The sequence below is a fragment of the Carettochelys insculpta genome, chromosome 2 (genome assembly GCF_033958435.1).
Source record: "Carettochelys insculpta isolate YL-2023 chromosome 2, ASM3395843v1, whole genome shotgun sequence".
NCBI lineage: Eukaryota > Metazoa > Chordata > Testudines > Carettochelyidae > Carettochelys > Carettochelys insculpta.
In genome coordinates, this window is record NC_134138.1 from 279,825,367 (window position 1) to 279,849,947 (window position 24,581).

General features: G+C 55.0%; 1 protein-coding gene and 1 long non-coding RNA gene across 2 annotated transcripts in view; one reads left to right on the forward strand and one right to left on the reverse strand.

Moving 5' to 3' along the window:
- LOC142008223 (uncharacterized) overlaps positions 1–24,245 on the forward strand; it is a 67,217-nt gene extending 42,972 nt beyond the window's left edge. The window contains exon 3 of the long non-coding RNA XR_012644112.1: positions 24,100–24,245. This is a non-coding gene — a long non-coding RNA (uncharacterized LOC142008223). The remainder of the gene's footprint in view (positions 1–24,099) is intronic.
- Positions 11,677–17,221, reverse strand: LOC142008218 (uncharacterized). Its single transcript, XM_074985362.1, has 2 exons — positions 17,092–17,221; positions 11,677–15,288 (listed from the first exon to the last, which is right to left on the reverse strand). The coding sequence occupies exon 2, from the start codon at positions 15,272–15,274 to the stop codon at positions 14,642–14,644; it is 633 nt and encodes a 210-aa protein (XP_074841463.1). The 5' UTR covers positions 15,275–15,288; positions 17,092–17,221; the 3' UTR covers positions 11,677–14,641.
- Positions 24,246–24,581: the final 336 nt, after the last annotated feature.

Here is a 24,581-nt window from a genome sequence, read left to right on the forward strand (position 1 = left end):
TCCTTGAGCAAGCTGGAATCCCAACCATGCGCACCTTCCTCAGGCAGCAGTGGCTCCGCTGGCTTGGCCACGTCCACAGGATGAATGATGGAAGGATCCCAAAAGACATCCTGTATGGCAAGCTAGCCTCTGGCAAAACACCTCCCGGATGCCCCCAGTTGCGCTACAAAGATGTTTGCAAGAGGGACCTCAGGGAGGTAGACATCGAGCCGGACAGCTGGGAGGAGCTGGCAGATGACCACAGCAGATGGAAGCAGGAACTACACAAGGGCGTTCAGAAGGGTGAGATGAGGATCAGGCAGCTAGCAGAGAAGCGAGCCCACAGAGAGCACAGTAAAGACCTGCCAGACACCCATTACACATGCAACAGATGCAGCAAGGACTGTCACTCCCGTGTGGGCCTTCATAGTCACAGTCAACGCTGCAAATGATGATCCCAAATGGAACTATGAAGGGCGCGATCCATAGTCTACGTAGACCGAAGGATGCTACTACTGATGTAAATAAGCTTCATGCTGGGACAGTTCTGTCACCATCATGGTAACCTCCCAAAAATCTTTCTTCTGCAGGACCAGTGGAATCCATGAACGGAAGGATGCAGCCACAGACAGAATACGCTGACGTGCAGGGAGAAGCCTCAGGAGGACGTGATGGTTATGGTGTCCAGGGCTGTGATGATGGGTGAAGCTGCGGGGCCTGGTGAACTCTGAAACTGAAGAGGACCCCAGAGGACAAACCCATTGCTGATGAAAGCTGATCCAGCTTTCTGTGGAGACCGCGTGACGTGGGGAGAGACTCCCAGAGCAGAATCTTCCTTGTTCAGCCCCTGCAAGACTGAACCCTGTGTCTGTACAGCACCAAGCGCGATGGGGCCCTGCTATCACAGTATCAGCATTACTCACTAGTACCCTGAGCCCCTTCCCTGGTCCCTCGGCTGGTGGGGAAGGAAGATGCTGAAGCTGCGCCCTGGCTGACAGGACTGACTAGTTCCCCGAGCGAGAGAAGTGCTTCCAGCACAAGAAGCTCCTCCCAGCCCACCAGAGCGTCCACAGCAGGGAGAAGCTGCTCACCTGCGCCCAGTGCGGGAAGCACCTCCGCCAGACGAACAAGCTCTGGAAGCACCTGCAGCTCCACACCAGGCAGACACCCCACCAGTGTGCCGAGTGCAGGAGGCGCTTCACAGAGGAGCAGCACCTGCATGAGCACCAGACGGCGCCCGTGGGGAGGTGCCCGACCCCCGCGCCCAACCCCAAGCACAACCTGACCGCCCACCAGCGGGTGCACACCCACGAGATGCCCTACCGCTGTCCCCAGTGCCAGAGAGGCATCAAGCAGCAGAGCCCCCTGGCCAGCCACCTGCACACCCACAGCCGGGAGATGCTCCACCAGCACCCCCCATGTGGCCAGCTCTTCCAGAAGGCGCCCAGCCTGCGAAAGCAGCAGGAGAGCCACACAAGGGACAGGACCTATTGCTACCAGGACAACCACCTGGTAAGGCACCGGCAGAGCCCTGCCGCAGGGGCTGTGTCGACACATGCATTTTTTTTTCGAAAGAGGGATGCAAATGAGGGAGATTTAAAATGCAAATGAGGTGCAGATTTGCATATCTGACACCTCATTTACATATTCTGATTGCAAAATAGCTTCTTCCGAAAGAAGAAAACCAGTGTAGACACTGCTGTTTTGAAAGTAAATCCCATCTTCGAAAGAATCCTTCTTCCCATTAAAAGAAGGGAAGAAGGATTCTTTCAAAGATGGGGTTTACTTTTGAAAGAGCAGTGTCTACAGTGGTTTTCTTCTTTTGCAATCAGAATATGCAAATGAGGTGCCAGATATGCAAAGCTGCACCTCATTTGCATTTTCAATTTCCCTCATTTGCATCTCTTTTTCGAAAGAGGAATGCATGTGTAGAGGCAGCCAGGCAGCTTCTACATACGCATATGTGTGGGAAGAGCTACAGGCACTGGGCGCTGCTTAGCATGCACGAGCAGGCCCATGGCAGGGAGAGCCCGCTGGCCTGCTGTGAGTGCCAGAGAGGGCTTGTGCAGCCCAGTGAGAGACCAGCAGGGAGACCGAGCATGGCACGACTTCATGGAACAGGTGGCTAAAACAAAGACCAGGAAAATCAGGACTTTACGCATTTAGCGTGTATGCTCTGCGGGACACGGACTCCCTGTCCGCTGCGAGTATGTGTCTGCATCTAGGGCTTCATGTAAATCAAACACACGCAGGCGGGAGTAGGGAAGTTTCCTTGTGAAGCCGATAGGATGGCGAGCAGCGAAGGATTTCCATGCAGGAGAGGCGCTCTGTTGGTGTGATCGGTAGTACGCTGTTTCAGCGATGCAGAATGGGGGAGAACCAACCCCCTTCTTCCCCCTCCCCCACCCCTGGAGGAGAGACGCTACGTGGATTACGTGGAAATCGGAGCTGCAGCCAGGGTGGCATTAGACAAGAGACGAGGCACCGGGAGCAGAGTCACTAATGAGTCCTCTGCCGCTGTAGAACCTCCTGCAGCAGGAGGAGGATGGTTCTGGTGCTGTGCGTCAGGGAACGAGGGGACCACATGCCACCTTGTGTACTGCGACCCGATGATTGTGCTGTGATTGTCCAGCACAACCACCCGGTTTCGACACAAGTGCTGATTGGCTTTCCGGGCCAACACCCTCTGTTCCCCTTTCTTGTTCACTCTTGGTTTGCCCTCGGCCAGCTAACGAGCAAGCAGAGGTACTTTTTTGAATCTGGTAAAACACTCACTAGTGATTCAAAAGCCGCAATGCGCGTGAAGACGAGACGGCCCTTGATAAATAATGTGAAACTGCACTTTGTGTAACTCCTAGTTTAAGAACAGCGCTGCACCTTTCAAGGGGGAGTTATCCAGTGTTTGGAGATCTCATATGATTTGCCGTTTAGATGAGTTGCTCATAGTTGGGCTTTTAGATGTCACCGTTTATTGAATATAATCAGGAGTGTTTTTTTCTTTGCAATTATAGCACGAGGAGCCACAAAGAAGCCCTGAAAGGGCCGCCTGTGGTTCTGGAACGCCAGGCTGCAGAACCATGCCCTGGAGTGTTCCCATTTGCATGCCTTTCCAACTCCCCCTTATACACATACCATCCGCTCCCCATGGGTAAAATTCTGCATGATGGGTTTTCCCTCAGAGGTCCTGAATTTAGTTCCTTGTGGCCTTGTGTTTTATGGAGAAACAGGGGAATGAGCACAAAATGCTCAGATGCTCCCATAGAATCCTAGGGCTGGAAGGGACCTCAGGGGGTCGTCTAGTCCAGCCCCCTGCTTCAAGCAGGATCAACCCCCCCTAAGTCATCCCAGCCAGGACCTTGTCCAGCCAAGGCCTATGTGTTCACCAGGGGGGTAGTGAAGCACTGGAATGCGTTGCCTAGGGAGGTGGTGTAATCGCCAGCCCTAGAGGTTTAAGTCCCGGTTTGACATCATCCTGGCTGGGATGATTTAGTGGGGGTTGATCCTGCTTTAGGCAGGGGGCTGGACTCAACAACCTCCTGCAGTCCCTTCCAGCCCTCAGATTTTATGACTCTAGCTGACGCCATGGGATCATTTATCAGCGCTGCTCAGGGCCAGGGACTGATCGGTTCGATGCAGGAATTCTTCTATCCCAGGAGCAAGTGAGGAACACCAGAGTCACGAGCTGACCCGTCAGCCACACACACCACTGCACACTGGAAGTACCCAGTCAGGCAGCCATTGAGACAACCAAAGAAAATCAAAGACAGCACAGAAGTGGGTTAAGTGTGAACTACTAACAACTGAAGGGAAAGCAGCATTTTCTTTAAAGGAAAAGTGCCAATACTGTATTAAGCCCCTGTCCATTTTAGGAAACTTTGTTAAGATGCTGATAGCAAAGCAGGGAGGGCGGCTAGCTCAGTGCTCTGAGCATTGGCCTACCAAACCCAGGATTGTGAGCTTGCTCCCTGAGGGGGCCCTTTAGTGATGTGGGGCAAATAGATTTTTTTTTTAAAAGGGGATGGTGGTTGGGCCTGCCAAGAGGGTAGGAGACTGGACTCAAGGACCTCCTAAGGTCCCTTCCAGTTCTGTGAAAATGTGTATCTCCAGGAAAATTGGACCCAGTGTTCCAGTACTGCTCACAGCAGTGCTGGGTACAGAGGTGGAAATCATTTCTCTGCTTGCAATCACAGCCGCCCTGTTTATCCAAGGAGCTCGTACACCTTTTGTTTAACACACCTTTGCTCCAGGAGCCGAGGGTGAGTTTTTTGCCCACCTGATCCCTTAGTTTTTTCACAGTCACTAATTCCAGGGTGCAAACTACATCCTTCCTGGCTCACTACAACCCACTGCTGCACCCCAGCCAGGCGCAAACAGGGCTGAGCTAGCTGTCAGCCCTTTTCAGCAGGGCACCACAGGCGACTGTCTTCTCAGCAACACTCGGCAAAGTCTCAGGCAGCAAACTCAGCAATCATCCCCTTGGCCCAACTTTTCCTCAGGGAGGGTCTAGCCTGGACGTGCCCTAGTCAAGACAAAAAAGCAGTCAAGTAGCACTTTAAAGGCTAACAAAATAATTTATTATCTGAGCTTTTGTGGGACAGACCCACTTGGGTCTGTCCCACAAAAGTTCATCACCTAATAAATTATTTTGTTAGTCTTTAAAGTGCTACTTGACTGCTTTTTTGTCTTGATAGCATATAGACTAGCATCGCTCCCTCTCTGGTACTAATCAACATGCCCTAGTCAGTACCTTGCCCCAGCCAGATTGCTCTGGCAGAGTGAGAGCTGGAGGTCTGCTCGCAGCTGACCTGGGTTCTCCCCATTGATCCACCCAGCTAGTCCACCACCTGTGGCTGGTGTAATGAGACAGGGCTGATTGGGTGCACAGCAGCTTGTTAACTCTCCCCAGCCAGTGTCGGTATGTGCCCTATCACAGCCACGTTCTTTGTTCCCAGCTGTATGACCCCGGATGCGTCTCTACCACAGGGCACGTATTTACCAAACGGGGTAGGAAATCCCCTCAGATCTCCACCCTTCCTTCTTTGATAATCAGACACCGCATGAAAATCACCACACACGTCTGAACGTATCAACAAATACGGATATAAAATCCCCTCAGACTTTGATCTGGTTCCCACTTGCTGTCAAACGCCGGATAAATGTAGTTTAGGTTTTTACCATTATCCAGTTCTCAAATAATGAGAGAAAATCTCAGATTTTGACCCTTTTAATTCTCAACTACAAATATAAAACCATTTATATTTATATTCCGATGGTGCTTCTTTGCTTTCTAAGTGTATTGAATACCCTGAGATTTCCCACTTGCTCTTTATTTCACGTGGATGTAACATCTCCTCGGGCTGTATCCCTTTCCAGCCGATTAGTGAACCGTGATGAAAATCTCCAGTTTTGCCACATGGGCAACAGCTGCAGTTCCTGCTTCTGGGGCATCGCATCCCTCGACGTGCAGCAGCTGATTGGCCCATTTGCTCCCTCAGCCCTCCCACCCACTCGCTGGGCCTTGGGCAGGAGGAGGAAGGTGATGGTGATGGAAGGTGATGAAGATGGAGGAACCGGGGGCTCCAGGGAGGGCCAAGAAGGGAGCAGAAAAATGCAGGGAAAGGGCAGAGTGAGGGATGCTGCCCCAACTCCCCCGTTCCCTCCACAAACACCGGCTCCCCACTGCCCTCTAAGAAACCTCTGCCTCTCCCTCCCTACACACAGCCCTTGCCAGGCTGCCGCACTGCCCTGGAAACCTCCACACGCGTCTCTCCACCCCCACCCCAGCAGCAATCTGTGACCCCAGCCTGGCTCCCTGGCAGTGCCCACCACACACCCTTAACCAGGCCAGTGCTATGAGCCTCTGTGTCTAATGACCAGTGAGGTCTGTTACAGCCCTTTGCCAAGCAGCTCCAAAACACCACGTGCCCCTTCCAACACCTCACACCCTCCTGGGCCACAACCACTCAGCGAAATTGCTGCAAATTCTCCTTCCACACTCCCCCATCTCAGCGGCTCTAGCTCCCTTGGTACCCCCTCCCTCCGAGCTCCCAAACACCCTCGTTCCCCTCAGCTCCTTCCTCTCCCACTCCTGCACCAGGATGCTATGCCATGGAATCGGGGCAGTCACTCACCATGGTCCCACGTGGGGCTGCACCAGATATTGGCACTGGGTGCCCTGGGTCCAGCTCAGCTCTGTGCGAAGGCAGTGTGAATCCAGAGTGACTCCAGATTTACAGCTGGGTGGTGGGAGTAGAGTTCTGGCTCTTTTGCTGGGTGAGCAGCATGTGTCTGAATCCAAGCTCCCGAGCCAAAGGCAATCACGCCAAGCCAGAGAAACTGCAGTCGTGGGAATGATCCCGTCGGCCTTTGCTTTCTCAACAAGGGTAAAATCCGGGTTAGTTCAAATGGTGTAAATTCTCCCGTGTCCCTGTACATGGTGGTCTGGGATGGGGAAAGCTTCTCTGAAACAACCCTCCAGAGTCTGTGCTCCAGCAGGCATCACAGAGATCGCTGTGTTAGTCTGCATCTTCGAGAACAACAAGAAGTCTTGTGGCACCTTATAGACTAACAGGTGAGGATGGAGGAACCTGGGGCTGCATCAGATGCATCTGGTGAAGCGGGTCTTTGCCCACGAAAGCTTATGCTCCAAAATAGCTGTTAGTCCATAAGGTGCCACAGGACTGAATGTTGCGCCCCAGCAGCTGCTTTCAGAATCATTCCTCTCTTACACAAGCACAGAAAGCTCCTGATTCAATCAGAGGGCCATGTTGCCAGGCCCAAAACAAGGGAAGATGGTGTCATGTGTCAATAGATTTTTTTTGTTTTAATTAACAGTTTTTGTAGTTGTCCTTCTATCTGGCCTATTACTTTACTGACCATTTAATGTACAACATCATTGGTTACACAGGCATTCAAACCCCATGCACCTTCACCAAGTATTGCATTACAGCATGCAGCAAATCCAGCTGGTTGTGCATTAATGCTGAGTCATATCCTGGTCACCATACTGCCCGGGTGGATATTAACACAAGCAGAATACACTCCGGGACCTCTTCCTAACCCAGTTATGTATTAGGAGCAAGGCAGCTCATTTCTCACGCATGATCTTTTTTAACACTGCAGACGCTGCAGCACTGAATGGAAAACAAAACAAAAATCAACACAGAACTGTGAGAACACCTGGCAGAAGGTGTGGTCTGGAGTAATGGAGGTTTGCAGGCTGGGTAGTAGGAGAACAAGTGCAAAGTGAAAATGAGAGGAAAGCCACCAGCTCTCATAGCAGATAACTCCGTTTCAGCAGACCCTCACGTCACACCAGAATCCAGGACAAAGCGCCACTAAGCCTTAAAATACATAATAATTAATTAGGCTGGGAGACGCTGCATTGGACTCGCTGCCTCCAGCCCCTCTAATCTTTCCCCAGGCAGAGCAGGGAGATCAATGTGGGTCTGTGGGGGGCAGCAGCTCCCCAGGGGCACCTGGGATGGTGGCAGCTAGCATCTTCCGGAGAGGCTGTGAATATCAGTGCACACTGGACGGTAATTCTCAGCAGAGCCAGGCTCCAGCCCGTCCTTCCCCCTCCATGCCACATGTGGCAGTCCTGTGCCTGTCCCCCCAAGTGGCTCTGCAGCAGCGCCCCACGCGCAGCCTCTGGGCCCAGTTGGTGGGGACCGTGCAGACGCCCCTGGAGGAGATGGAACGGGTGAGACGTCCCCAGCTCCTGGCCTATCCCCTTCTGGGCGGGGCAGGCATGCGGAGCAGGCGGCTGAGGCGCAGTGGCTGGCAGGTGGTGGAGGGCGCCAGGCAGGAGCCCGGGGGGCAGGATCCAGGGCAGGAGAAGTACCGTCTCTCCGTGGACGTGAGCCGCTTCTCCCCGGCGGAGCTGGTGGTGCAAGTGGACGGGAGGAAGGTGACGGTGACCGGGCAGCGGGAGAAGTGGACGGAGTTGGAGGCTGGAGTCCGCTCCCACGAGTACCAGCAGCTGCGGAGACAGACCCTGCTGCTGGCCCACGTGGACGCGCAGGCCGTGCTGTGCTCCCTGTCCCCGGCCGGGCAGCTGGCCATCAAGGCGCCCCGTCTGGCCCTGCTGGCTGCAGCGGGTCAGGCCGCTCCCCTCCCTGTGTGCCGCTGCGGCAGGAGCAGGAGCCCTGGCCCTGGGGGGCTGCAAGTGGAGACGGGAGGTGCAAACAAGGCATGGCCAAGGAGACTTCTGACACTGGGTGGACTCAGCTCCACTGACTCCATCCAGCCCGGCTAGAGCAGTTGGCGCAAAGGGCCCTGAACATGCTTTGGGCTGTCAGTGTGTGTGTGTGAGAGATGTGACTGGCAATATCCCTGGCACCGTCTCCCCCTTTTATTTTAAGGTGTATGCGATGGTTGTCCTTGTCCTGGAAGTGGATTTACTAAAATGCTGAGATTTAAGCAGCCAATTGATCCAGTTGCTCAGGCACGTGAGTGAAGTCGGGGGGGTTTTCCTGTTCGGAAACTAAAAGGAAATGTCGAAGGTGTGTGCAAATGACTGTACCTTTGAAAAATGACGATGTTTGTATTAAGTCAGAAAGTGGTTCAAAGATTGCACAGACCGCAAGGGTCATCTCCCAACAAGCTCCGTCTGTCTTCTGCTCGAATAAATAGAAGGGCGAGGTGCGTGTCGGGGTGGGGGGTGGCGTAGGAGTAACAGCATGGAGGCTGGGAGAGGTGGGGGGTCGGGAGAGGGGATGAAGGTGAGCCTGTGTGATACACAGTTCACATCCTCAGACGCTGAAGAGAGAAGAAAAGAAAAAAGGCAGAGACACAAAGACAGGAGTGTGACATCAGTGCTAAGGAAATCCCTGAAAATTACCACTGAGCTCACAGTCCCAGCTCTGGAGCTCTTTATTTTGCCTTTTCTCTTCTCTCCTGCATCTGAGGCAGTGAGCTGCATCTCACACGAGCTTTCGCTCTCATACCTACCCCACCAGCTAGTCTTTAAAGGGCCCCTGGACTTGTTTTTCCTGAAACAGAGCAGCAGTGTGACCCCCAGCCTCTGAAAAATGAGAGAGGAAATCCAGTGTTAAGAAACGGGAAGCAACGGGCGCTGGAAACACAATCCCAACCAGAGGTATAAAATGATGGGATCGAAATTAGCCGTTTGCACTCAAGAAAGAGCTCCTGGAGTCATTGCAGAGCGTTCTCGGAAATCACCCACTCAATGTGCAGTGGTGGTCAGAAGAAGCAAGCGGAACATTGGGACCCATCAAGAAAGGGAAACATACTACGTCAGAGAATATCTTATTGCCACTATATAGATCCATGGTATGCCCATGTCTTGAATAATCAGTGCAGAGGTGGTCACCTCACCTCAAAAAAGATGTATTGGCCTTAGAAAAGGTTCAGAAACAGAAAACAAAATAATTAGGGGTTTCGAACAGCTGCTGTGTGAGGAGAAATTAGAAAGACTGGGACTTTTTGCCTTGGAAAAGGAGGGGATGTGACAGAGGTCTGCAAAATAATGACTGGTGTGGAAAAATTGAATAAAGAAGAGTTATCTTCTCTTCTCCATAACACAAGAACGAGGGGCCACCACAAGAAATTAATAGGCTGTGCATTTAAAACCAAAGGAAATTTTTTCTTCAGGCAGCGCACGGTCGGCCTGTGGAATTCCTCGCCAGAGGAGACTGTGAAGGCCAAGGCCAAGGTTCACAGCGGAGCCAGATAAATTCATGGAGGACAGGCCCTTCAGCAGCTATGAGGCTGGGTTGTAGTTGTTTTTTGTTTTGTTTCTAGCTTGCTTGCTTGAACAGTTTCTTGTGCTTTCAGCCACGTGGATGCCAGGTGCCAGGACTCAGGTGAATCCCCTGGTCCCAGGCCAGCAGAGGCTGGGCTGTGGCATGCAGGGAGTGGTGGCACACAGGCCCCTGGCCCCCCTCTGAGGGATGGGCGCATAGCAGTGGTCCCCGCGAGGCTCCACGCCCAGGAGCAGTGGCTGCCCAGGGGCCTGGGAGGTGTAAAAGGGACCAACAGTAGGATGGGGCTGAGGACCAGCCAACAGGTGAATGCGACTGGCTGAGGACAGCCTGCGACCCAAGTGGGAGAGGCCTATCGACAGGGCCCTGCTGTGGGATTAGGCTCCTCTCCTCCCGCCCCAGGAAGGGCACCAGCCCTTCACACTCGGGTACTCTGGGGCCAGAGAGAAGAGACGGTGCCCCCAGCGCCAGCCCCTGCGGCTCAGTGTGCAGAGAAAGGCCAGGCAGAGCACCACCTCAGAGCCCAGCCAGTGCCGGGGGTTCGCAGGGATCGTGCCAGACCTGCCCGAGGAGCCGGCACAGAGCGGAGACGCTGCTCGCTGGACCGATGGCAGCGCTCTTCTTCCTGGGCCGCGCGGAAGAACCCCTCCAAGGGCGACAGCAGGAGAGAGTCAGACCCCCCACCTGAAGTGAGCTCCTGCAGGACTGGCATCCTCCCCTGCCCAGTGCCACTGGCTCGGCGTGCAGGCGGGCAACGCCCCCGTCCCTCAGCTCCCGCTGGCAATACCAGCTGGGACCCCATGCAGGGCTAGTCGTCGGCCCTACGGTCTCTGGTCTCCTGGTCAGACGCTACCCCGAAGGCAAGTGGCCTCCGAACTGGCCCAGTTTTCTGTGTGGCTCCTCTTGTGACGACCCCTCCTCACCACCTGGGAACAGACTGGGCCACGCCTGCAACAGGGCTTGCAGCTCGTCACCCAGCGGAGGTGCTGGGCAGCGGAGGAACGGCTGGAATAGGGAAAGCTGGGGTGCGACCGGGCCTCCTTCCTGCTCCGCCCGACTGTCAGGGGTCCTGCACTGCTGGGGCGAGGGGCTGTTCCTCTGTGACGGCCCTGGAGCCTTGTGCTCATGGCCCTTCGCTGGACAAGCTCCAGACGGGTGGCATTCCCATCCTCCTCCCCCACCTCAGCCGGACCCACCTCCCTCAGGCCCACTCCCTCCACTCTGCTTCCATGAGCGTTAAATCTCCAGAAGCAGCTGCATGCGGCCTGGAGCTCTGACAGCACAGCCCCTTCTGTGTGCCCACAGGGCTGCCCTCCCGCCTGCCCGCCGGCAGATGGGAAGCTGGCTCGAGGGCTAACAGTTTCCCACTGGCTAAGTGCAGGCAACTGGGCCTCCCCAGCCCCTGTGCTGCTGCGTTAGTGCTAACGGAGGGATTTCCCCCTCACGTCGGGATGGTGGAAGCCAGCCGTTTGGGTGCTAAACTTTGCAGGCTGTGAGGGACTGGGGCTGGCCAGTTCGTTACACCCAACCGAGCGCAGATGGTGGCAGGCCCTGGGTGAGCTGCCCTGGGACAGATTTTCTTACACATCAGGTGTTATCACACAATGCAGAGCGCCCTTCCAAACACAGCTTCCTTCGCTGACGGCGGGCACTCCCGCCACCCCCCATCCTTTCCACCCCCATTTAACTGCTGCACCCCCCAGGACTAACGCTCACCCAGCATGTCCTCCCTGCACACGCCTGTCCTAGCTGCACAGCCGCTAACCATCCCACCTCTACCCCACCGCCTGCACTGGCTGGGGACACTGCCAGAATTCACGCAGACAGCTAGTGACCCAGGCTCCTCTAGACACAGGAGCCATTGCAAGGCTCTTCCTCAGGAACACGGCCCTCCCTCGTCAGAGAGAGGTCCTGGCGAAACCATCCCGGCACACCCCCGAAGACAGACTCACCCAGCCAGACCCAGTGCGGGCTTACAGATAACATTTATTTACCTCTCTTAAATATAGGGTGGTGGGAGGGTCAGGAGCTCAGCAACCTCCTCGTGACCAGCATATCTGCAGGAATCTGGCCCTGAGGTACATGTGCGCTCTGAGTGGGGGCAGGTGGGTAGGATACGGGTTATCAGATTTGCTCCTCAGTCGCTAGGGCCTCCATCCGGCAAGGTGCTCAACACCCCGAGCCTCGTCCAGGAAAGCAGTTCAGCGCTGGCTTTCCATGAAGCCGGTGAGTATACACACAGAAGCTAATGCACACACGTCGGCGCTTTGCTGGATGGAGGGCTGAGTATTCAGCGACTTGCAGGAATGAACCTTTCCACTCATCCCAACAGGAGTCAGACAGGGCCCAGTATGTTCACTTCTGGGCATATCAACTGCTATCCCCGGGTTGATGTTAACCCAACACAGGTTCACCACACTGATCTCCCTCCTCCCAGCTGTTTAATACCCCCAGTGGCTCATGGGAAGATCCAGAAAGTGAAAACAGCTATAAATGCAAAGTGAAACTGGCCGATCTGGTTTCACTGTCCAAAACACGTAACATTGATTGAAAGGCAAAAAAGCTAGGAAAGGAAAATTCCTTTTTCCAACCCAGGTCCGTTGTGAGCAGCTGCAGGGCTGCGAGTAACACAGGTAGGAGCTGTCTGAGTCTGGCCTCTCTGGAGTTTTATGCTGACTGCACTCGCGCTGGGGAAGCAGATGGAATTCCTGCCCTCCACACGGGCTGCAGAAAAGTATCTTCCTCTGGAGCATGAATGAAACCTTCGCCCCTTGCCCCAAACCCTCAGACGCAGAAACAATCCATCCCACCCACAAACAGCCAGGGCCAAAAAGGAGCAGGAGGTGGGAAATACCGAAGTGGAAAAACAGGGGTGCAATCACATGCCACTGGCAAAGCAGCCCTCCTGGAACTGGCCTGTAACAGTAGCCAGGGAGTGAACGCTCCAATGTGCCCACCTGGAGAGCTCTTGCTGCCCTGGACAGAAAAGGAAGCAAATGAGAGGTTTCCCACACACAGCCCATTTGTAGGACGTCTCTCCTGTCCCCACCGTCTTCTTGGGAATAAAATGTTTCCCCATCTTCAGGAGGACTCAGGCCTCCGTTCAGAATTACAGAGCCACGGAATGTAAAGCCAGCAGAAACCATGGTGATGATCGAATCAGACCTGCCCAGGCCCGTCCTAGAACAATACCCAGCAACTCCTGCAGAGGAGAGAATTGTTCTTAGCTCATCCTTGCAGCTCCTGAGCTGGCCAGCTCTGCTTCAGTGATCTCACCCCTGCTGCTTCCAGGGAAGTTGTGAGACTTCTACCCTGAGCCACTTTCCCTCTTATCCAGCATTTCAGTGGTCTCCTCTGGCATGGGCTCTCCAGAGCGCAGGGGGGTCACTCTCAAGCCTGAGGTTTGTCCCACGCTCAGAGTATGGAAACGGGCCCTCAGTGTCTCCGGGAACATCCTTGGGCCAAGCCTCTCCCACACTCAGTTCATTAGGACGGGCCTTTGCCTAGGCAGGGTCTTGGAGGTTTTGCCCTGAAGCTTTTCATAGAATCACAGATCACTAGAATCAGAAGGGACCTTGAGAGGTCATCAAGTCCAGTTCCCTGCCCTCTTGGTAAGACCAAACACCATCTAGACCATCCCTGATAGGTGCTAGACCATCCCTGACCTGCTCTTCAATATCTCCAGGGATGGAGATTCCACAACCTCCCCAGGCAATTTATTCCACTGTTTAAGCACCCTGAGAGCTAGGAAGCATTTCCTAATGTCCAGTCTAAAACTCCCTTGCTGCAGGTTAAGCCCATTGCTCCTTGTCCTGGCCTCAGAGGTTAAAGAGCATAATTTTTCTCTCTCCTCCTCCTAACACCCTGTTCAGCACTTGGAAGCTGCTATTGTCCCCTCTCAGGCTTCTCCTTTCCAAACTAAACAGACCCAATCTTTTTAAGCTTTTCTCATAGCTCAAGTTCTCTAGACCTTTAACCGTTGTTGGTGTTTTTCTCTGGACCTTCTCCAATTCCTCCACATCCCTCTTCAAACGTGGTGCCCAGAACTGGACACAAACAATCCAACTGAGGCCTAATGAGCGCTGAGTACAGCGGAGGAATGACTTCTTGTGTCTTGCTCTCACCACTCCCGTTAACGCATCCCAGATTCATGTTTGCACTTTCTGTAACAGCATCGCACTTGTTGATTAATATGTAACTTGTGGTCCACGCTGACCCCTGGGTCCCTTCCTGCAGTGCTCCGTCCTAGGGAGTCCCTGCCCATTCTGTGTGGAAAACTAACTGTTCATCCCTAAGTGGAGCACTTTGCATTTGTCCTCATTGACCTTCACCCTACTGTCCTCAGACCATGTCTCCAGTTTGCCCAGATCGTCGTGAATTGGTCCCCTTCCCCCAGAGCGCCTGCAGCCCCTCCGAGCTCGGCAGCACCTGCAGACCTGCAAGGAACCACTCGCTTTGCTCTCTCTCCAGGTTGGAGCCTTTAAGGCTGTAGCTCTGGCCTGGCCAGAACTCAGCCCTGAGGTCCCTGCAGGACACAGCACTCTACAGCATGGTCCCCACCTGCCCTGGTCCCACACTGTGGCTGCTCAGAGCAAGCGGAGGCCAGGCGTGCTGGGGCCAGTGTTCTCCGTAAGCCCCTCCTCCGCAGCGAGCCACATGCCTGCTTTGCCAGGCAGGCCAGCCCTGGGCGAGCCGGGTCACTACCCTCCGCTGGGCAGCCCGGTGCGTCTGCAGCCGCTTCCCTTGGGACAGTGAAGCACGAAAGCAGCAGCAGGTCTGAGAGTTAGGGAAACGCAGCAGGGGCAGCTGGTGCCAGTGCACAGAGAAGGGGGAGAGCGGGTACCCAGAGAGAGCAGATGCAGCTGCACTATCCCAGCCCTTGCATGAACCCACAGCCCCTCAGGCCCGCTGCAGGGCCGTATAGCTGAGAGCCGTTGTCAGTCATGCCCGGCAAACGGGCTCCCGCCTGGGTGGGTCTCCTCATGCGTCCCCAGGCAGGTGTGCTGGCTGGCGCCCTCCCCGCGGGGGGCTCCCTGGTGGCTGGCGAGCACCTGCTTCTCCTGCAAGGCCTTGTCGCATCGGCGGCATTGGTCGGGCCGCTCCTCGGTGTGGGTCCTCTGGTGGGTGAGCAGGAAGCGCTGCTCCCGGAAGCGCCTGCCACACTGGGGGCAGGCGAAGGGCCGCTCCCCGCTGTGGGTGCGCTGGTGCGTGACCAGGTTCTGCTTGAGGCTGAAGCTCTTCTGGCAGACGGCGCACTGGTAGGGCCGCTCGCCCGTGTGGGTGCGCTGGTGGATGACCAGGTTGTGCTTGAGGCTGAAGCTCTTACCGCACTCGGGGCAGATGTAGGACCTCTCTGCCGCGTGGTGCTTCTGGTGCCGGGCCAGGCTGGGCTGCTGGCTGAAGCTCTTCCCGCACAGAATGCATTTGTACTCCGGTTCCTCCGCCTGGCTGTGGATCACCAGGGCCGTCTCCTCGCCCAGGCTCTCATCGCAGGCAGGAAATGGGAACGGCCTCTCCCCGGGGGGTGACGGCAGGTGAGTCATGAGATCCGGCTTATCATCCACACTCATGGGACCGGCATCGCCTGGATAAACAGAGACACGGCAGACGTTAACCCACGAGCTGCTAGACGAGAGCCATTAATCCACCATTTCCTAGAATCGTAGCACTCTAGAACGGGAAGGGACCATGAGAGGTCATCGAGCCCAGTCTCCTGCAACCACGGCAGGACCAAGCACCATCCAGACCATCCCTGATAAGTGTCTGTCTGACCTGCTCTTCAATACCTCCAGGGCTGGAGATTCCACAACCTCCCCGGGCAACTTATTCCACTGTTTGACCACCCTGACAGTTAGGAAGTTTCTCCTAATGGCCAGCCCAAACCTCCCTCACTGCAGTTTAAGCCCTTTGCTCCTTGAACTGTCCTCAGAGGCCAAGGAGAGCAAGTTTTCTCCCTCCTCCTTGTAACCCTCTTTGAGGTACTTGAAAACCGCTGTCATGTCCCCTCTCAGCCTTCTGTTTTTCAAACAAAACAAGCCCAGTTCTTTCCGTTTTCCCTCATGTTGTCTAGACCTTTAATCCTTTTAGTTGCTTTTCTCTGGACCCTCTCGGATTTCTTCACATCTTTCCTGAAATGTGGCACCCAGAACCGGACACAGAATTCCAGCTGAGATGCAATCAACACAGAGCTGCCAACTTCCATGTGTTGCTCACACCCCTCTGGTTAAGGCATCCCAGAATGATTAAACTAAACAAACTCCTCACCATCACCCTCGGCATCAGCACCCAAGAACTGCCTGTAGACAGCCGAGCTTAATTACTCATGCCCCCGTGCCTGGCTTAGTCACCTCACACTCACAGCAGCCCCAGCGCATCGTATCAATAAGCTCTGACTCAGTTTACAAAGGGATCACCTTGTAATGCAGCCTCCTCTAGGGTGGAACAGGGGAGCCCTAAAACACCACACAGCAACGCTACACAACAGCTGAGCGCCCACAATGTAAACACAGCCAGACCCCAAGCCCAGCTGTGGGGGGAATTGAAATGAAGACAGTGAAATCATTCAAGTTACCCAGAATGCGGTGCCACCTTTAATGCCTTCCAGGGGTCTGGGACTTTCTCCCCGTAACACCTTCCCCAACGGGTGGGACCGGTAGCAGCAAAACTACATGGGGGCGTTTAGTGCTGCGGCAGAGGGAACAGAGACAGCTACTAAATCTCGCCCCCCGCTCACGCGTCCCAGCCAGGTGTGCGTTCCTGGAAGGTGTCCAGTTATCCTCACCCCAGGGTGGGCGTGGCCGGGATCGCAGCGCAGGTGGCCTGGCTGAGTGTGACTGGGCTGCCAGGAGGGGGAAGCTGTGACACCCTCTGCACAGCAGCCTGGGGCACCTCCAGCGGCTGACTGAGGGTACCCCACATCTCCCCCGCAGGTGCCTGCCCGGAGACCCAGCGGCCCACGCCGTGCTGGGACCTGCGGGGCTGACATCAGCCAAGCTCCACCTTCCCATTGTAGCCCTCAGGGACTACAAGTCCCAGAATGCAACGGAGCAGCGCCGCGCCTCGGGGTCTGGCCGGCTCGGCAGTGCTCGGCGCTGTGCGCAGGGCCGCGCCCCGCCCCCTGCAGCGCCGAGCCCCAGCACCCCGCGGGCCGCCCGGCGCGCAGAGCCCCAGGCCAAATGACACGCCCAAGGTCACGGGCAGTGGCAGAGCTGCGCCCGTGTCGGCGGCCACGCGGGGCGGGCGCGTGGGGGGCTGCAGCCCCGCCGCCGACTGCCTGGGGGAGCCCGTGTGAGCCCAGCCCCCGCACCCCGGCCCCGCCGCGGGCCGCCCTCCCACGCGTGTTCCGTCCCGTCCCGCCCCGCCCCGCGGGGCCGAGCGCAGCGCTCACCCGGGGCTGTGCCGCCTGCGCCGGGCCGGGCCGGGAGAGGCGCTCTGCAGCCCGGGGCACCTCCGGCCTCGCCTGGCTGCTGCGACGCGGGGCTCGCTCTGCCGTCCGGCCCGGCCGCCGCGCTAATGGCTGCCCGCAGCACGGGGCGGGGAGAGGGCTGGCTGCGGGAGGAGGAGGAGGAGGAGGAGGCAACTGGGGAAGCGGCGCGCTGCGCGGGCGGGATTTTCAGCCGCGCGCCGCGCAGACCAGCGGAGAGGCGCGGCCGGAGCCGGGCGGCCAATCGGTTCGGGTCCCGAGGCGGCGCAGCGTATCCTCGGGAGCAGGGGTGGCTGCAGGGAGAGCTGACTAGCTGCCCCTGAGACAGGGTCGGGCGGGGGGGCACCCCTGGGGAAGCAGCACCAGGGCCGGGAAGGGGCCCATCCAGGCTGCCCCCAGGCCTCTGTCCACTGGGCAAAAACAACAAGAAGTCCTGTGGCACCTTGTAGACTAGCAGATATTTTGGAGCATGAGCTTTGGTGGGCGAAGAGCAGCAGGCTGTAAGCGTGTGCTCCAAAATATCTCCTCCGCTACAAGGTGCCACAGGAGTTCTTGTTTTTGAAGATACAGACTAACTGGGCTGCCTCTGTGATACTTGTTCACTGAGCTGTCACCTTTTACCCACCCCCCACAGTTGCTCTGGGGCTCCCTGCGGTGCCTCAGTCCGGACAGCGGCCTGCAGAGGGGCGCTGGGTTTGTGCCTTTAAAAATACTCTCTCTCTCTGAACCAGTTGTGTCTTGGAAGGCTCTGTGGAGGACTAGAAAACTGACTGAGTGGAAATACTCCCACCGCTCCCCTGCCTCCTTCTCCCCTGCAGCCCGTTCAGGCGTCTCCTGGCTTTGACTGTACAGCCCCTGGGGCTCAGATTCTCTCACGCTCTCTGTTCTAGTGTCTCACCCCTCTCTGCAGGGGCAGCTCGCCTAGCCTCCCTTGTCCACCACCCCGCTTCCCCAGTGCACACACACAGCCGGGCTTTCTGCATCTCTGCCTGACAGAAGTGCCCCAGCCGTTTGTCCAGCTACCCCCGTCTGCTTGTAAACCCCTTCCCTGAAAGGTGCTCTACTGCAGGGCCTCAGAGATGTCCCGGCCAACAAAGGGAAGGGAGAGGTGGGACAGGCTGCGGGGGGTTAGAGGGCGGCTCAGATGATGGACCAGAAGGGACCCTTGGGATCATTTGCTCTGCCCCAGCCTCATCCCTGGACCTGAGCTTCTCAGAAGTACTCCCGGCCTGTGTTTTGAAATCACCAGGAGTCGAGACTCCACAGCACCAAACAGCAATGCCTCACCCGGCCCTTTCTAGCATCCCACATCTTCTCCTCGTCTCTGCACATTTATAACCTGCCCGTGCCCACCAGTCTGAGCGAAAACCAGGCACTGGTTTGGCAAAGACCTTGCCCCAGCTTCTCCCTTCGTGCGGGTTTACCCCAGTGATACCTTGCACCGAATTTTTTGCACCACATTCACGCTTGACAGGTACATTTGGGGGTGGTATGGAGTCACTAGGGGATCCACGTTAGGCTGGAGGGTTGCCAGTAACAAGCCGTACCATGGCACCTTGGAGATGAACACGTTCATTAGGTTTTACAAAAGCTCATGACCTAATGAATGTGTTGGGTTCTAAGGTGCCACAGGACAGCACGCTACTTGGGTACATGTATTCCACTAGAGATACCCTACAGAAAAGAGGCCATCCCCTCCTGTGAGGGAGTGATCTCTATCCATATCTACCCACTCCCATTGTTTTAATACATTCCTTCTTTTGCTCTACTCCGCACTGATTAGGCCTCATTTGGAGTACTGCGTCCAGTTCAAGAGATCTGGAGAAGGTTCAGAGAAGAGCAACAAGAATGCTGAAAGGTCTAGAGAACATGAGCTGTGAGAGACGACTGAAAGAACTGGGCTTGTTTAGTTTAGAAAAGAGGAGACTGAGAGGGGACAGGATAGCAGTTTTCAAGCACTTCAAAGAGGGTTACAAGGAGGAGGGAGAAAAATTGTTCTTCTGGGCCTCTGAGGATAGAACAAGAGGCAACAGGCTTAAACTGCAGCAAGGGAGGTTTAGGTTGGGCATTAGGAAAAAGTTCCTAACTGTCAGGGTGGTCAAACACTGGAATAAATTGCCTGGGGAGGTTGTGGAATCTCCATCCCTGGAGATATGTAAGGGCAAGTTAGAGAGACACCTATCGGGGATGGTCCAGACAGTGCTTGGTCCTGCCATGAGTGCAGGGGACTGGGCTCAACGACCTCTCGAGGTCCCTTCCAGTTCTAGTGTGTTATAAAAACAAAATAGCAGGTCCAGGAGCTAACAAAATAATTTATCAGGTGATGAGCTTTCATGGGACAGACTCGCTTCTTCAGACCAGAGCCAGACCAATCGAGCGGGCCGTTCTGTGAATGACTTAAGAGTTTGCGTGTTACTGAAGAAAAAATGTCGCACCACTATTGAACAGGAGACAGCCGAGCCGTCTTTTATATTCAAATTGGGCACATTAACGTGGTTTGAACCAGGATGGGAATTTTGTGAGTCACTATACGGGCTTGTTTGCATACTTGGCTTAATCTAATTCTTGCCCTTCCCCTGCTTCTGCGCCTGCACTCTCCGATTTGCTCACCTTGATCATTTTTTTCTGATTTGTCCTCCTTGCTTACTGTTTTTGTTCTCTGTGCCTTACATATTGAGTCTGTTCTGGTCTGGCTCTGGCCTGAAGAAGTGGGTCTGTCCCATGAAAGCTCGTCACCTCATAAACTATTTTGCTAGTCTTTAAAGTGTTACTGGACTGCTTTTTTGTTTTGATAGTACATAGACTAGCAGGGCTCCCTCTCTGGTACCAGTGTGTTACAGTATATCTAGTACAGCAATACAAGGTGAGTTGGTAGATGCTGACAGTGAGCCGCACCCTTGCAGGGGTGTCCTCCTTTTGAAAGGTCAGACATGGTAACGCTCATTCCATGCTGTGAAGGCTCCACCCGGGACCACACTGCGAGGCTGCCCACACACACACACAAGGTGTCTCAAAGGCAGCCCCCCTTCCCCTGGGCAGCTGAGGTGCCCCTAAGGCCAGTAGCTCCCTAGGGGTGGGCCAGGCTGCCCTCTCTCCCACTGTGTAATGCCCTGGGGAAGCAGTGCAGGACAGCCCCAGGTGGTTTGCCACATGGGACCCAGTGGGTTCCAGGCCGGCTTGTGGGCTGCTGGAAGGTGTAGTTCTCCGGTCCAGGCCAAGCTCCCACACCACTCCTGGGAAAGGCCTCCAGCTCTCAGGCATGCCTGCAGCTCCGCCCCAGCCAAAGCCTTGCAATGGGGTGCTTGGTGGGTATCAGGCAGCCACATGTGATCTCTGGGGTCCCTGCCTGGTGCCTCTGCAGCCCAAGTTTGTATTTCCACCAACTGCAGCTCTCTGCTTTCACTGCTGGTGCAGAGCTCAGAGCAGAGCCCCCCCGCAGGGGCAGCCAGCCAGGGAGCAAAGCCCAGCAGGGAACAGGGGTTTCAGATCCAGACTGGCAGGAAATGCCTGTTTCGGATCGCGAGGCTCAGGGGATGGCTGAGCAGGTTTCCGCTCAGGTAGGACGTGTACCGTGGGTACGGGATTTATTGAAGAGTAATCCATCCACCGAGGAGCCTACAAGGGAGTAACTGGTGAGCTCGTTTACACCAGTATAAACCCAAAGCAGCTCTGCTGTGTAAGTGGCGTGGCTCCAGATTCACCCCCCAATCAGAACAGGGCTCTGCTGCGTAAGTGGAGTGGCTCCGGATTCACCCCCCAATCAGAACAGGGCTCTGCTGCGTAAGTGGAATGGCTCCGGATTAACCCCCCAATCAGAACGGGGCTCTGCTGCGTAAGTGGAGTGGGTCTAGATTCACCCCCCAATCAGAACGGGGCTCTGCTGCGTAAGTGGAATGGGTCCGGATTAACCCCCCAATCAGAACGGGGCTCTGCTGCGTAAGTGGAGTGGGTCCAGATTCACCCCCCCAATCAGAACAGGGCTCTGCTGTGTAGGTGGAGTGGCTCCAGATTCACTCCGCAATCAGAACGGCGCTCTGTGTCCTGTCATTGCCAGAGTCAGCCAGCTGGGCTGCAGCTGCGGGTTTCCGAGTGCGCGGGTGGAGACGAGCTGGCCCTCTCATTTTTTCCATCCATGGGCGGAATACATGCTCTGTGCACGAGACCTGTGCGGACGTGCACCACTGATAGAAGCACATGCTGCTGGCTGTGGGCGCTCTGCTCATCAGCTGGGTGGCACTTGAATCCCTCCTGGATGGGCGTTCATGGGCTCAGCTTGCAGGGAGCACTGGTGGAGACTCAGATGTCAGTGCTGCTGGAGCAGGTACTGATGAGCCCCTGCTGGGGCTCCGTTGTAGAGCCACAGGTTCCATCGCCAGCCCAGGCGGTTCCTTGTCCTCATCTGGTCTGGCCTCCCGTGTAAGGCAGGCCAGAGAATGGCCCCCAGTTGGGGCTTTTAGAGGGACACTGCCTAGGAACAGGGAATCCCCACCTCTGGGCTGCACCTCTCCACCCTAAGCCGAAAGCTGGCCTGGGGTGGGCTGGGCTGAGCTATGGTAGGGGGCCTGCCTTCAGCCCCACATTTCTCTCTAGAGCAGGGCAGATTTTATAGCTGCCATCAGGTGCGTCCCCCTTTGGAAATGTGGCCTGTGATGGCTTCGTAGTACACTTGGTCTGCCGAGCCTCCTATTGGAGATGGATCCTAGACAGGGTTCCCTGCAAGCTGAGCCATGGCCGTCTGCCCAGGAGAGAGTCAAATGCCATCCAGCTGATTAGCAGAGCCCACAGCCGGCAACGTGTGTTTCTACTGGGGGTGCACATCCTTCTTGTCTTGACAGTTGCTCGATGAAGAATAGGATGTCTCCACGTCACACTCATATCTGTGAGTCCACTGATGGCTGACCAGCCTTATGCTGGAGCCACAGATCTCACCACGGAAGAGGCAGGTGTCGGTAGCTGTTGCAGGGGCGCAGGGCAGTTTTTGCTGTGCTTTCCTTCTTTTCCACCTCTCCTCGTCTGCACTGTGGTGGGACCTCTCAAACTGCACCACCCCCTCACAGATCACCACTCTCCATGCGCGACGGTCTTGGGCAAGGTTCTCCCAAGTGTTGACATGGCTGCTGCACCTTTTCATCTGTGTCTTCAGCACGTCCTTATCTCGCTTCTGCTGGCCCCCAACGCGCCCCTGCCCTTCCTCCAACTGGGAAACAGAATCTGTTTTGGGAGGCGCTGATCAGCCATCCGAACCATGTGACCAGCCCAACAAAGTTGTTGAGGGATCATGGCTTCAATGCTGGTCACGTTCACATCTTCCAGAATGCTACTGTTTGCACACCTCTCCTTCCAAGAGATATTTAGGATTCTCCTGAGGCAGCCTTGATGATGTTGTTTAAGTGCCTTCAAATGATGCTTGTATGTTGTGATGGGGTTCAGGGGTCCCCCTGCACTGCACCCCGCCCGCTGGCAGGAGAGACTCTCACTCAGCAGGCACAACAGCAGGTTTATTAGGCAACAGATGTCCAGTTTCTCACAGAAGCAACAGCATAGCCGCCAGAGACAGTCCTTCCAACCTGTCGTGGGGGGAAGACCCCGAGGGGTGCCCCTCTGGGGTGTAGCTTTCCCCCTCCTCAGGCTGGCTGCCTTCCAGCTCTCCCTTTTTCTCCCTCTAACTGCCGCCCCCGATTCAAAACCCCGCTCAGCTCCTCCCTGCTCTTTGTTTAGGCAGAGGTGTTATCTGCCAGTTGTAGCCCCAGGGTCATCCTTAGCCACTGGGAGCTGCTGCTTGCCTCAGACATCCAGCCTGACTCACACATGCACCCCCCCCACTCCATCACATATGTTGTCCATGTTTCACATACATACAGGAGCATTGGAACAACCACTGTGCAGAAGACAAGGTGCTTTGTCTTGGGATAGATGGTCTGGCTCTCAAAGACCCTTTGTCTCATAACAATGGTCACACTGGGTCAGACCAAAGGTCCATCTAGCCCAGTCTCCTGTCTTCTGACAGAGGTCAATACCATGAGCCCTGGAAGAAGTGAACAGAACAGGGAGCCATCAAATGATCCCTCTTCTGTCATCCTTTCCCAGCTTCTGCCTAACAGCCAGGAGACATCAACCCTGCCCGGCCTGGCTACTAGCCATGGATGAAACTATCCTCCATGAGCTTATCTAGTTCTTTCTTTCAGCCTGCTATGGTCCCACCCTTCACAGCATCCTCTGGCAATGAGCTCCACCGATTGACTGTGTGTTGTATGAAGAAATACTTCCTTTGGTTTGTTTTATACCTGCTGCCTGTTTATTTCATTTGGCGTTCTTGTGTTATGGCAGGAGTCAGCAACCAAATTAACAAGAAGCGCCATTTTTTCAGTTCAGTAAAAACCTCAATACTTCAAGAGCCGCAATGCATGTGAACACAAGACAGTCCTTAGCAACATCAAACCGTGCTTTTGGTAACCCCTAGTTTAAGACCAGCGCACACAGTGATTTGTAATGAGATACGTGTTTACTGCCGAACTTTCACAAACATTTTACTTATTTCTATTTCCCCCCATTTTACGTGTGTGTTTGTATCACTGTCTTCCTGACTTTCACTCCCGAACCTTCGCTCTCCCTAGAGGGCACTGGGGGAGTTTTCCAGCGTTTCAAGCTCACAGGGCGTTTGCTATTTAGTTAGTTGTCTTAGTTAGGAGGTTTATAGACCTCTGTCATATCCCTCCTTTAGCCTCCTCTTTTCAGAGCTGAAAAGTCCCAGTTGTTTTACTCTTTCTTCCCACGGCACCTGTACTAAAACCATTTGTGTTACCCTTTTCTGAACCTTTTCCAAGGCCAATGAGACGACCCCATCTGTACACAATATTCAAGACATGGATGTATCAGGGATTTATACAGAGGCAATAAGATATTCTCTGTCTTGTTCTTTACCCCTTTGTAAATGATTCCTAACACCCTCTTTCCTTTTTTTCACTGCTGCAGCACCTGGAGTGTACATTTGCAGAGAACTATCGACAAGGATGCTGAGATCTCTCTTGAGTGGTTACAGCTCAATTAGTCCCCATCATTTTGTTTGTACAATTGGGATTTTTTTTCCCCAATGTGAATTACTTCACATTTATCCACATTAAAATTCATTTGCCATTTGTTGCCCAGTCCCTCAGTTTTGTGAGAGCCTTTTGAAGCTCTTCACATTCTGCTTTGGTCTTAACTATCTCGAGCTGTTGAGTATCATCAGCAAATTTTGCCATCTGTTCACCTCTTTCTCCAGATTGCTTATGAAGGGGTTGAATAGGACTGGGCCCCGCACAGACCCCTGCAGGACAGCCCTAGTTACCCCTTTCCCTTCAGAAAGCTGACCTCACAGACCCTGCTGCTGGGTAAGCAGGGACCATGCCCTATCAGGGCCGGGTGGGGAGGGGGAAAGATCCTAGCCAGGCTCACCTGACCATGCAAGGGCCTGT